At 38.5% G+C, this 13,116-nt stretch overlaps 1 protein-coding gene across 1 annotated transcript in view; it reads right to left on the bottom strand.

The window, feature by feature from the left end:
• Positions 1-1,904: 1,904 nt before the first annotated feature.
• ADSS1 (adenylosuccinate synthase 1) overlaps positions 1,905-13,116 on the bottom strand; it is a 30,973-nt gene continuing 19,761 nt past the window's right edge. Inside the window, exons 8-13 of the mRNA XM_063333331.1 lie at positions 12,623-12,749; positions 11,263-11,417; positions 9,954-10,078; positions 7,872-7,969; positions 6,581-6,730; positions 1,905-5,233 (exon numbers count right to left, since the gene is read on the bottom strand). Of these exons, the coding sequence (XP_063189401.1) occupies positions 5,181-5,233; positions 6,581-6,730; positions 7,872-7,969; positions 9,954-10,078; positions 11,263-11,417; positions 12,623-12,749 (708 nt within the window). The 3' untranslated portion in view covers positions 1,905-5,180. The remainder of the gene's footprint in view (positions 5,234-6,580; positions 6,731-7,871; positions 7,970-9,953; positions 10,079-11,262; positions 11,418-12,622; positions 12,750-13,116) is intronic.

Raw genomic sequence — 13,116 nt, 5'->3', positions numbered from 1 at the left:
GTACGTTACCTCAAGACTGTGAAAACATTCAAATACCAGTGTTATTTTTTTCCTGACAAAAGACATTTCCTTCCATTTTTGTAGACAGTGTTAAAATTTGTACTGTTTCCAACCACTGAAAAATGCAGCTACTGGATCAATTTTTTTACATTAAAGGAAGCCATAAAGCCTATGTGCTTACAGAAGATCTTTCCTAGTTTTCTGTTCGTGTTTTTTTTTCTTACAGTCTCATAGGGCTGATGGGCAAATATTTAGTGCACAGTCTCTACTCCAGAAATGTACAGATATTAATAACACATGAAGATGTTTTAGAAAAACCGATTTCCTGTAAGTATATGATAAAAAGGCAAAATCCTGAAATCCTTATTTAGACTAGACTTATCTACACGGATAATTTTTCCCTTTAAATTTCATCAATATGTAAGGGTCCAGCCAGCCACAATCAAGAATAAAAGGTGCTCCTCACCAAAGCTCCTTTGTGATGGACCTGTGATTGATTCGGGAAGGAAAGAACCCATCTTCTTACCTCCCCGAAGCAGGCTGTACACCAGTTCGCACACACCATGAATCCCACGCAGTACTGCGACGGTTGAGCAGGCTCCATGCCTCAGGCACCCTCTTTTTCACTGGCAACACGGAGCTAATAAAGGTATGAAACCAGCACTAACAAACTCACTTAAATTAGTAGTCAACAAATCCACAGGCTACTTCCCTTGATACAGTGCCTATACCACAAACAGGGACTTCTTCTAAAGTTAAGGTGGTCAGAGCTGGATTTTCTCTCTTGCCCGATGCCCAGTTAAAAGGGTGATGTCAGCTCACCCTTTTTGCAGACACCCAGCACTCGAAACCAGCTCTCTGCTGGATACCAAATGTTACCATAAAGGAAGCTGGGCCACTCCCACGAGAAATAAGGAGCGGGCTAGAGCTTGACACCATGTAAAGTATTACTAGAAGAGGGTAGGGGCAGGAAAGTCATCTATTAATTGCAGCTTTCCACAGGCAAGATGGTGACATTGTTCCCATTTTTACCAGGTTATGAGGAAGGAAACAATATGGACACTCTTAAGACTCAGGTCTCCAGCTGATAGACAACAGGTGGACCAGTAAAAAACCCACTGTTTTCACAGTGAGTAACTTCAGCAAAGAAAGACTCCCTTAGTTTTGGGTTGTTGTTTGTTTGGGTTTTTTTTTTTGTCGTTGCCAGCGTCACATGGAATTAGATGAAACTGCTTCAAATGCTTCGGCTACCAAAGACCATTCTACACAAATTCATAACTGCAAAGGAAACGAAGAAACAGAAGTTAATTAGCAGAGCAGTTGCCATGCAGCTCTCGGACATTGCCCCGAACTGTGTACTAACCTGCTGTGATTTACTGGACAGGTGACTCACCTGCTGCTCCAGACTTCTTCTAAAATGGATGAGAGAGAGAGTGATTTCTAGAAAGGCTTCTGAAAGTCCTAACACATTTTAGAGGTGATAATTATGTTATCTGACTCAGTATCTACACTTCCTTTCTAGCACAGTGCTGTTGATAAAGAACTATATGGAGTTCATGTTGTTCTGAGCCAGCTGGTACGGCAAGAACATTTTTGCATCAATTAGAAAATGTTTTTTCTCTCCATAAAATCATTGTTCACTCAGGCAAGCTAACTAAAGGTGACTAACCATGAAACCCCATGGTAAAGGTGGATCCCTGCTCAGTTTGTAAATGGGAAAGTGTGACAAAGTTTACAGAATGCATAAAAAAGGCCACACACTGAGAATCTGTTGACTGAGAGAAAATATCCATTCATTCAGTGATGCTGCATGTTATTTTTTAGAATCCGTGAAATATCGAACTAGGTTTTTGTATGAGGTGTATTCTGTTAAAAAGAAAAAGAGAGATCGAGACCAAGCACAGTTACTTTAAACTGGTTTTAATATGTCTTTAAGGACAAAATAAACAGGTGTGAATTCAAAATTCATCTGAAAAAATCTGCATAAGGTGTAAGCATATAGTTTGCACGTTACTATGGAAATGCTTCATTTTCTTTCCTTTTATAAAGTGCATTACGCCAGAACTGTAAGACCATATATAGCCAAATTAAAAATTACAAAAGCTTCAAAATCCTATACTGTATGTGTTAGGAAGCATACACCTGACTATGAAGGCCATGTTGTAAGGGTGAGAAAATATGTCAACTACATTAATGTGCACGAGTGAATCAGTCATTGCTACTTTTAAAAAACTATAATCTCTACCAGAAATTATGCCATTTCGGTAGATATTTCCCCTTATTCTTCCATCCAGATATCTAACAGGATGATGCATCAACCAGTTTTAGTCATTATTATTGCATTTGGCTGGGGAGAAAGAAGAAATTAAATTCATCACAGTGATTTGTTATTAAAATTAAATTCCAAACGATACAAAATAACACACATGGGCAACAGCCAAAATGAAAGCACTTTTACATAAAGATGTTCTTATTAAGCATTGTGTCACTCAGTAGATTAAAGATCTCTTCCATAAAAACCTGAACTTATTCACATTTAACTAAATGATAACGTATATGAAATTCAACAGGAGTAGAGTTTTCATTTAAAAAATCCATGCTATGAAATGAAATGCATGATATTATTTTTACAGTAACAAAGTCATGGGATAATGGCCAATTACATCCTGCCCATTGACAACATCACTGGGTTTTTGACGAATCCTTGAATGCAGAGACAGGCGATGGGGACCTAATGGAGACTTAACGGAAAAATTACTTCATGGAAAATAAAAAGATTAAGTGAACAAGACAAAGTAATCTTGTGAAAATTAAGCTATAAAACCTGATTTTTTCACTATGCCAAGTACTTCATTTGGAGTTGACCATTTAATCCAGTTACTCAGCACACCGAGTGGCTTGTCACTGATTGTGGACTTTGCCTATAAATCAACGAAAGCTTAAATATAGCGGCCACCCCCTAACACAAATGCACTGATGAAGATGGGGCCGAGAAAAGGAACAGGTCTAGATCATCCAGTAGGCAAATGTCACAAGGTTAAGCCATGTGAAAACAAAACTTAATTACTGTATCTCCGAGGATCTTTACGCTTAAATTACCTCATATAAATGAGGCACGTTTCACAGTGCTTGTAATAATTAGCACTTACCAAGCACCTTTCAGAAGTGTTTCACAAACATTAACTAAGGTCAGAGATCTCATTGCTCTTTCATTAGAACACCCATAAATATGACAGGGAGAGCTTCCTCATCAATGCAAGGACTGCACGGCTCAATCCAGGGATCTCCAAAAAAACTGTAAAAGAGGTGAGGATGTATTCCTAATTGCCATTATACAGAATGCAAAAAACAGCAGCGGGGAGATTAAACAACTTGTTAAAAATTGACAAAGGAATTGTGGCTGGATTAAGGATTCATGGCTTTGAGCTCTTTTTATTTTTTTAAGAGATAAAGAGTATTTGCTTGTGGCATGAAGCCACAGTCTACAATGATCTGGGGTATGAAGAGACTGCACTGCAGCCGGAGGGTGTAAGAATTCTGCTCTACAAGCAGCAATACATCCATAAACAATTAAATTTAGTGCTTGCTATATGCATGTACCGGTACTTTTGTAATTGCTTCTTGACACAAACGGGTTTGAACATTAACCGTTATTTAATATTGAGTGAGAAAAGACAAGGGGGATGAGTACGACACATGATACTCCAGATAGGTTTTTCTTTTTCCCCATCTCTGATGTACAGAATATCACTGTTTTGTATCCTTGGAGTTATCGCCTCAGGAAAGGGATATTTTCACACACTACATAATGGCATTACTGGGGTTGTGATGCCACTTCCACAGCCCCTGGGAATGATACAAAAGTACTTTTATAGCTCTCTGAGACATATTAGAAAAGGAACATTTATTTGGAAAATTCCACAGTTAGGGACTAACTCCTTTTCCAGTGTATTCTTTTTACACTACGAGAGGTAGGCCTTTTTTTGAGAGCCATTATAAATGAGAAGATCCGCAAAGAAATCCAAGTGTATTCTTGAAGATTCGGGGACCTCTCCATGGCTTCTACACGTCCCAACCCCAGCTGCCACATGTCATCCCCTTCTATAAATAGGCATTACATTTTGCTGAGGAAGGTCAAAATGCGTGAGGGGTGTAATACTGCAACAGTCATCGTTAAGTCATGCATTGATTTATTCTTGGAAACCTAGGAGCTGTGGAAGTGAGCGTGCCTTATGGAGCTGCAAGTTCCAAGTTCTTCAACAGGTAACTAAAGTGAAACTTTGGAAATTACAATCACTGCATTAGCAGGAAGAAATGCCTTAGGTTCGCTGAGAAAACACAGCGTGCTGTCTCAGCTCCGCTCTCCCTCTGTGTTTTGTACCTTGAGGACTCTCTTCCTTCCACCTTCACTCGCTCCTTCCCTACTGCATGAAATAAAGACCGCACATCTGACAGTCTCCACAGGGGTTGTCTGTTAGGACACAGGGTATTTGAAAGAATTATTAGACAGGTCAGCTTTCTCCAGTTTGGCCCCTCTACAGATGTTATCTCAGTTACTAGAATAGGCTCTATGATAAAAATATTTTAGCTGCTCTCCATCCATTTTAGTGGGTCATTCTATAACAATTATAGATAATTGTGTTTGCTTTGCTTTGTGCAGTCAAAAATACCTACCTAACTTTACTGCCTTTTACAGACCGAAAATCTGTATAATCTAACCAATTTAAGTACACGGTATCCATCTTATTGCTGCCAACACAGATACATAGATATTTTAACATTTAAAGTTGAAGAACAAATCCAAGCTTCACAATTCTAAAGTTACCCAGTAACTACTGGAAAAGGCGTAATATTGATGTCAGCAAGAAGAAATAACTCTATGTGGATGTAAAATGCTTTCAAATAGTAACATGGCTCAAATTTAAAAAAATATTTTTTTCCTTATTTCATTAAGAATACTTTTTAGATTTTATTTGTTTTTTTGATGGCCACCAAAGAAATTTTACACTGAATTTACTGAGAACTTAAATAAAATGTTACAATACAGAATATATGTTTTGTTTCTATTCAATTCCTAGAAGAACATGTTGGTGTTAAATACCATCTCCATTTAAAGAAGCAGCAGTAAGGAACAGATGAAGGCTAAATTGTGCTTCTCATCACTGAAGTTCTTCATTTGTTTAAAATAGCTGGATCATCGACTCTCTTGATTTTCCAACTCCGACCCATTTAACTAGGGAGGAAAACACATCTATTAGGATAAAGTGAGGGTAAATATTATAATCAATAAATTGCAATAATTTTGAGCTTTCATCACGCTTCACTACAAACAGGCCGACTTTGTGCTGAAACACAAAGCTAGGAAGTTTTTCTGTAAAAAAAAAATACATCACTGTACTCCTGCTGCATTACCAGTCTAGAAGCGTGATATGTTGAAGTTTGAAAGCATGAAATAATTATACCATAAAGACAAAGCACTGCAGATGGAAGGCCTAACAGAAGGTCAAGCATGTTTGTTACATGTTTAGGATACCTAGCTCAATCCCTGCAGAGAGGAAGAAAGAGCTCTGCCAGACTGTGAAGTTTTCTTGATGTGGACCAGGAGACAGTGAGGCACACGTGCTATAATATTGTTAAACGTAAGGCTGCAATTAATAACATTATCCAGCATGAGCAGCCACCCCAAATACCATACTATAATTGTTCCACTACAATTTATTGCCCATGGGTACCACAGAACTGACTGTAGGTAGGTCTCCTTCCGCCATCAAACCCACCGTGGCACCCTGCCTTCACACTGAGAATCAGAGGAAAAACAAAATAAGGGGAGCTTTATTTACGTATCCTGTCACACACATCCGTGTTCATGACCACACACAGGCCATTCACTGAGTTTCAGGCTCTGCTATCAGATGCCTCCTAATCCATGAAGAATATTGGAATTCCTATAGTTGAAACTAGCTCACACACCCCATACGTGACCTTTGAGGTGCTTTATGGAAAACAAAATCACACATGCCAGCTTTCTAAGTCTGCTGCTGTGGAAATTCCCTTCCCAGCTCCACCACTCGTACCATAGCTTGTAGCACCTCCAGAGCTCTAGCAATTAGATTTGTAGAAAACTGGATGCTTAACCTTTGGAGACTGATCGCGTTAAGATTCTCAGTTTTCCAAAGTGGCAGAACTGGCCTAAACAATCTCGGATCCATTATCATTACGGAACACATTTCCTTATGGGTAAGTGCGGAACAGAGAAAAAGAAAAAAACCAAACACAAGAAGCAGTTATATTCAAACAGGGATGCAGTGCAGGAAGCGAAATGAAAGGAAGAGATTAGTAAAGGGAGGACACGGTGCAGAGATCCCAAAGTTTTCAATGACAGAAGGCGGCAGTTTGCCAAGAAAAATAAACATTTATCTTTCCTCTGGTTAAATCCTTGTCAGCAGCAGCTTGGAGCTCTCTGCAACACTGCAGACCTGCCCGCAGAACACCACCCTCTGCTGCTTCTTGGCAAGCACTTCTACATAAATGTACCTATCTGCTGTGGCATCCTGACACGTACGTATCTAGGAAGATTTACCTGGCACTCCAACATGGTTCTCCACACATCGGATGTAATTCTGGGCCTTGGGTGGGAGGTCCTCCCATTTTCGTGCGCCAGTTGTGTCAGCCTTCCACCCAGGCATCGTTTCATACTCTACTTCCACCTTCTGTAGTATCTCCTGATTAGCTGTGGGAGAACAATTTTTACCACAGTTGATTTTAGCTGCTACACCTTAAATAACACACCTATGGTTCTCAACCAAAAAAGTCTTTTGACAACATTTAAAATCTGATACATGAAAAAGCAGTATTTCTACTGGTTGGTTGGTTAATTCATCCTTAATTTAGATTAAGTTCTGTTACTTTGGAAGACAACCCTGATTCAAGAGGATCCAGGAATCCACTTTCCTCTTCTAAAAACTGTAGGATGCACTCTGTTGATGGAAAACTACAGTATTATTTTTGAGGTAACAAATTATTTGCGTTTACGGTAGTTCCACTTTTTGGTTCAGATTTGCACATTAAAAAAACAGAAATCCTCCTGTGCTCAAGGCACTACTATCTCCAATGTTTTTATCTTTATGGAACAGGGTTACATTAGGCTGGATAATAACTTAAGATATCCGCATGCTTTTCCCCACTGTGTCCACTGCCAGGAATTACCATCAGTGGTGGGAAAGCTGGCTGCTGCCAGCCCTCCCCGTGCCTCCAGAATCCCCCATCTCAACAGAACAAACCCCTCATCTTGGCACAGACCGTTACACGTATCTCGAAAACATCATTAATCTGAGAAAATTACAGATTATTACATTTTAAAAGTTTTAATATCAGTCACACTGAGAGGCAACACATATTTTTATTAACAATAATGTTGCTGTTAATTACAGTTATATGAGAGTAGCCCATAAGCAGCTTTATTCTGCTTGTATCTGCCTCATTTTTGCACAGCTTAAGTGCTGCTTTTAATTTTTACTGTACTTCATTAAGGGCTATTGCCAATGATACCCACTCACTGACTTGAGTCTTGCTGACTTTCAGATCCCTGGTGTTGCTGATAAAAAAAAAGTCTAATGGGACAAGACATAGAGGGACCTAACACAAGATTTAATTTGCTTCTTGTCATCATACATAAAGACGTAAGGTGAATGGAAAATGCCAACGTACTGATACAGCAGTCTTTATATTGATACTATAGTTGGGCAAATTTCTACCGAAGTTCTAGCAAAAAAAAGAAACCAAGCTTGATTTTCAAAAGCAGCCTTTCCCAACATTGGTATGACTTAACAGTCAGGGAAGAGAAAAATCAACATAGCTATTTAGCAACATACCTGGAAAATATGGAATTCTTTTTCCACCCAATTTGTAAGCAACACCGATTTTAATCTCATCAAGGACATCAAGAATATCCAATTTCGTTAATGCCAAACTGTACAGAAAAACATCAGTTAGAGTTACACATATGATGAATCTTCTCTTTAATAATTTCCACCTGTCCTTTTTTTTTTTTTCTCTTTCTAGTTTTGTATTCACAAATCCAACTCCGGTAACCCAGCAAGCAGAAATACACAAATACATCAAACTATGAGCATTGGTAATTTGATTCACGCCGCAGAGATGAATACATGGCTAAGGTACCAAGACACATTTCCAAACACTTGGCAGCTCACAGAGGTGCACAGTGCTCGGTTCAGCGCATGAAAATGCAAGCGGACTATGTAAAGTGGTGCTTACTGGACTTGGTTTGGGTGCGTATGACGGCATGTCACTTTACATCACTACTACTGATTATTTCTGTTATTCCTACTGACTCCAACTGTAAGACAGACTTATTTACTAAATTATACTTTTAAAACAGACTTCCCAAGCATAATCTGGCTACTAAAAGCACGTATACGGTTCAGTACGAAAGATCCCAGCCTGCCCTTCAGGGCCTGCGCTGTGCTACCAGCGTTGTCGGTTTAATGAACCTTTTTCATCTTGTGAAAGAACACACTGGAACACAAAAATGGAACCTCAAGAAGACACCATAGTACTCACTGATCAGAGTAAAACTGCATTTTAAAACTAGTCAAATTCTCTAGAAACAATATGCCAGACATTGCTTGGTAAAAATATAAGTAACTAAGGATTTGGACAGGTACGTGCATAACAGTCCCTGCTGCATGTGCTCAGTAAGTATACAATGAATGCAATGATTAAATGAAAAGACCTCTTGGAGAAAGAATCAGCATAGCACCAGTCCTTCAACTTTTTTGAAGTTTTTGTATCCCCATGTTTTTTAACCGTCACAGTTACCAGAGATGACATAGTTTTGATGACAGAAATGCAGAAATTCTACAGAAGTGAAATGGAAGGAAACCTAACACCTTCCTAATACTATTTTCACATAAAATACAAATGTCTAAGTTAAAGCAAAATATAAATCTCAGTAAAAAATATTTTCAACCCCCTTCTGATAAATTAATGAACAAAGATCATTGTTCCTTTGTAGCATTAGTAGCATAAACAATATTAAGCCTCAGTTTATAAGATATTACAATTCCCAGGGTCATGTGTTTGCATATATGAACAAGTTTGCCCCAATGCATGAGTAAGTCTACACTTTATATGAACAAAATTGTAATAAAACTTTTGCAACTTTTTCTGAAAACACAGATCGGTAACTAGTTATAAATTAACGACTTCTGATAGTCACTAGCATTTTAGCTAGCTTGATGGCATTACGCTCTGAAACAGTTCCTTTAAACAGCCACCTGTCCTTTAAAATGTCAATTTCAGATATATTTTTAATTATAAAATAATTTACTAACCAAGTAAATCCCTCAGTCCCAATGAAAATAAAACTCAACCCATTAAAAGCAGCATTTATAATACAATATTAGACTACACCTTTGTAAACAAATGAACCTGTCGGGACTGGAATGAGAGCCGTGCCAGTTGCTGTACACTTTGTGTCATCCCACTTATTTCACTTAAAGAGGCAGTGGTTCTGAACAATGCAGATTTGGTGCTACAAGTGTGATCCACCAGAGTCCACCAAAGCTCAAAACCAGCCAGTTTTAGACTACAACATAAGACAGCATGAAAGCACTGGATCAAGAACACTAGAGCAAACTCTTAGAAAACGGGTGTATTGATTCAATCTACGTCGGCCACCTGATGTAAGCAAAGTGAAAACACATATGAAAAAAATCACGGCTATGATGTTGTAAAATCACTTCATTTGAAAAAAAAGTCAAAGGAATTAGATTATTATTAGCATTAAGACAATTCTCAGCTGCCCACTGTGAATTATTTTATTGCTTAAAATGTAACACTTTACTGGACTTATATTAATGTTACCTACATATTTATTCTGCGAAGCACAAAATTATCACTTCCAAATGTAGCGCAAAATCTGTGATGCTTACGCAGTGAATCCGTTGATCATATGAGCATATTTCAAAATGACAAGATCTAACCAGCCACAGCGTCTCTTTCTGCCTGTAGTTACTCCCCATTCGTGGCCACGGGACTGTAACAGATCTCCGATTTCCTAAAAGATGACAGAAAGAATGCTGATGGTATTTCACTGAAAAATAGCAGGAAAACAAAATCTAAACAAATACAGACAAGTAGCAGGAAAAATATAGTTGTTCAATTCCAAGGCTTTTTTGTAGGGAAAAGGTAATTAAGTTTTATTAGGAGGGGAGTTAGGCGGAGAGTAAAGCCCCTCATGCACAGGATTTTTGTATTTCAATCACTAACATTTCCAAAATACTTCTTTAATATGACTCTTTCATGTCACAAGGAGACACCTCTCTTCCTTCTTCATCTGTCAGGAAGATTTCCTTGACAATTCAGACCTGCTTTTAATGTTGTGTTTACTTTCTTTGTCTGATCTTTTTGGCATCTATTGTTTTGGGGGGCAAGACTGTAAACTCTTGGAAGAAGATCAATGCTTGTACAACGTGTAGGTCAACAGGCTCCTTGGCCATGCCTAAGGCTCCTTGGTTCTACCACAGGGTGAGACTGCCAGCTGTTCCCTTCAGGCTGGCAGCGTTTATAATGTGTTAAAAACAAAGAAGACAGAAACTTTACGCTCACTACTCATGAAACTAAAGGAAATCACCAATTCATTTGAGCCATTAGAGAAAGGATTTTAGCGACTAAATCCTTAAATTAGATTCGGATCACTGACCTAGAGACTGCTGTGTGTACAAGCCCAATCAATACCCTGAGCTTTCTAGTTTCTTGATAATGAAAATACAATAGACAGTTTAAAAGAATCAAAATCTTTCCCCTTCTTTTTATTGATCAATTTGTGCATGACTGGCTGACGCACACACCACATTTATTCTAAAAATCGCACAGAACACAGGCTGTTAAGCACAGAAGTTGTATCTTGTAATTTAAGCTTTCCTGCAGTGCAGACAGTTCCAGCCTACAACAAACTCTTGCCACTGAAATGCACCTAACGATATTACACAAAATGATGAAACCTGTTTTCACATCATTCTTTGCAACAGAAGTGTGGTCACTGTAACACAACATCATCATACTCCTGTTTCACGCCTATGAAGGAAAATACCGTAAGTTTATAATGTAATTCTCCTCTCTGTGAGTGCGACGCCTTGGCATTATTACGGTGCTTAATCATTGTTGGTATACCCTTACCCCATTCCATTGACCTTATTTTTTGGCAACTGTATATATTGCATTTTGTAACATTAAACCTACGTTAATCTGCTCAGTGGGGAAGGCTCCAATTCCCACCCGAGTAGTATACGCCTTCACCACACCATACACATCACCGACATGCTGGGGAGGAACACCAAGTCCGGTGCAGACACCACCTACGGTGCAGTTTGATGAAGTCACGAAAGGATACGTGCCTGTCAGAAAAACACAACAGCACAACCCTGTTTCAGCAACGATAAGAAACAAAGACTGATTTTCCTTTACAGCAGAAATAAGATTCTCACCTGTATGTTTGGCTTTAAAGCTAAACTGAATCAGCAGCTAAAGACAAGGGCAAATTCTTCTTACTGCATGTTCCCATTTTGCTTTTAAGAGAACAGATTAAGCTGTTCTTCCCAAAACTGCTTCCTTCTGTAGTGAATAATACGTATTTACATTTCTAAAGCTCCACAGAAATCCCGCAAAAACAAGCAATTTTTTTCCACTCAAATAGCTGACTTACCCTGTCAGTTTCCATAACCATATTATTAGTGCGCAAGACAAATAAGAAAATATACTGCTTTCTTATACTTAGAGATGTATCAAGTATTTGTCATCTGTTCCAATGAGTAAGCTTTTCTGCATTCATCCTTGGCAACTTTCACTGAGGATTGCCCACAAGGGAGAAATTTCAAAGCATCTCAATACTACTTCATCAGGCACTGGATCTATTACAGGATGCTGCTCCTGCTGTCTAAAGCTTTTTTTCCCCTGTCCTACGTATCACAGAAAGTATTTCCGCAACATCTACGGAGAGGCTGGCATAAAGTTCACAGTCCGACATTCCCAGTGCTCTACACAAGTAGTTCTGAGTATCTGCAGCGATTTTTCTAAGCCTTCAGAGCTTATTCATGATCTCTACACTTCAGCTCTGGATTGGAGCATCTCTCCCGTTCTTTATTTCATCTTCACAGAGTCCTAAGTAGTTTAATTAGATTTTTGGTACAGAGCAGAGATCATCTGAAGAAGCTAGACTTACAGGTTATCGGCACCAGGTTAATCTTCCCTCCACTGCAGAGGAATTATTTCAGCAGCACTGCAGTGGGTGCCTGGAATGTATGACCCTGCGCACACACATTTAGAAGTAATAAAGACAAGAATATCTGGAGTGAATTTCAACTCCAGTGGAATAAACTTCAGTAAAAATCAATATTTAAACCCTAAACACAATCCTGTTAACGATACAATCTCTGGCTTACTGTGCTTTACTTTTGAGAGATCTTTTCCTATTAAAGGAAGACTATTTTGTTTCTCTATTTTCCTTCTGTTTATAAAGCTGATATAAACACAAAACAAAATAAAATTAATCAAAATAAAGCTAACCTCTTCGGAGTTAAACTGAGTTTTGAATTTAACTTACCAAAGTCAATATCAAGCAATGCTGCATTGGCTCCTTCAACAAGAATCTTCTTTGGGGAGCCATGAAGAGCTTCATACATAAAATACACACCATCTCGAACCATGGGTCTTATTTTTTCAGCATATCCCTGCAGATTTGAGTAGAACTGTCAGCTTCCCCAGACAACGGCAGGAAGCAGGGTACACTGTGTTCACTTTTGAAACACAAAACATACAGATAACCCTAATATGCCAGCTTCAATAACTCTGGTTTACTTGAAAGATAAAACCATTAGCTTATCTTCCATGAAAAACAGGTCAATGCATTGAACCAGTCACATAAGAAAACACGACTTGTTATTGCATTAGAATACTGTAATATCTGTATCATTTCTATTCACAAAGATGTTGTATACCTACCTCATTTTGTTGATTTAGTCTCTATATAATGTGTCTATAGTCTAGACACACTGACGGTGGGACTTAGAAATAGTGCAAGCTCCAAAAGAAAAAAAA

Source organism: Chroicocephalus ridibundus, chromosome 4 (genome assembly GCF_963924245.1).
Source record: "Chroicocephalus ridibundus chromosome 4, bChrRid1.1, whole genome shotgun sequence".
In the NCBI taxonomy this organism is placed as follows: domain Eukaryota; kingdom Metazoa; phylum Chordata; class Aves; order Charadriiformes; family Laridae; genus Chroicocephalus; species Chroicocephalus ridibundus.
This window is presented reverse-complemented; position numbering and strand designations above follow the sequence as displayed.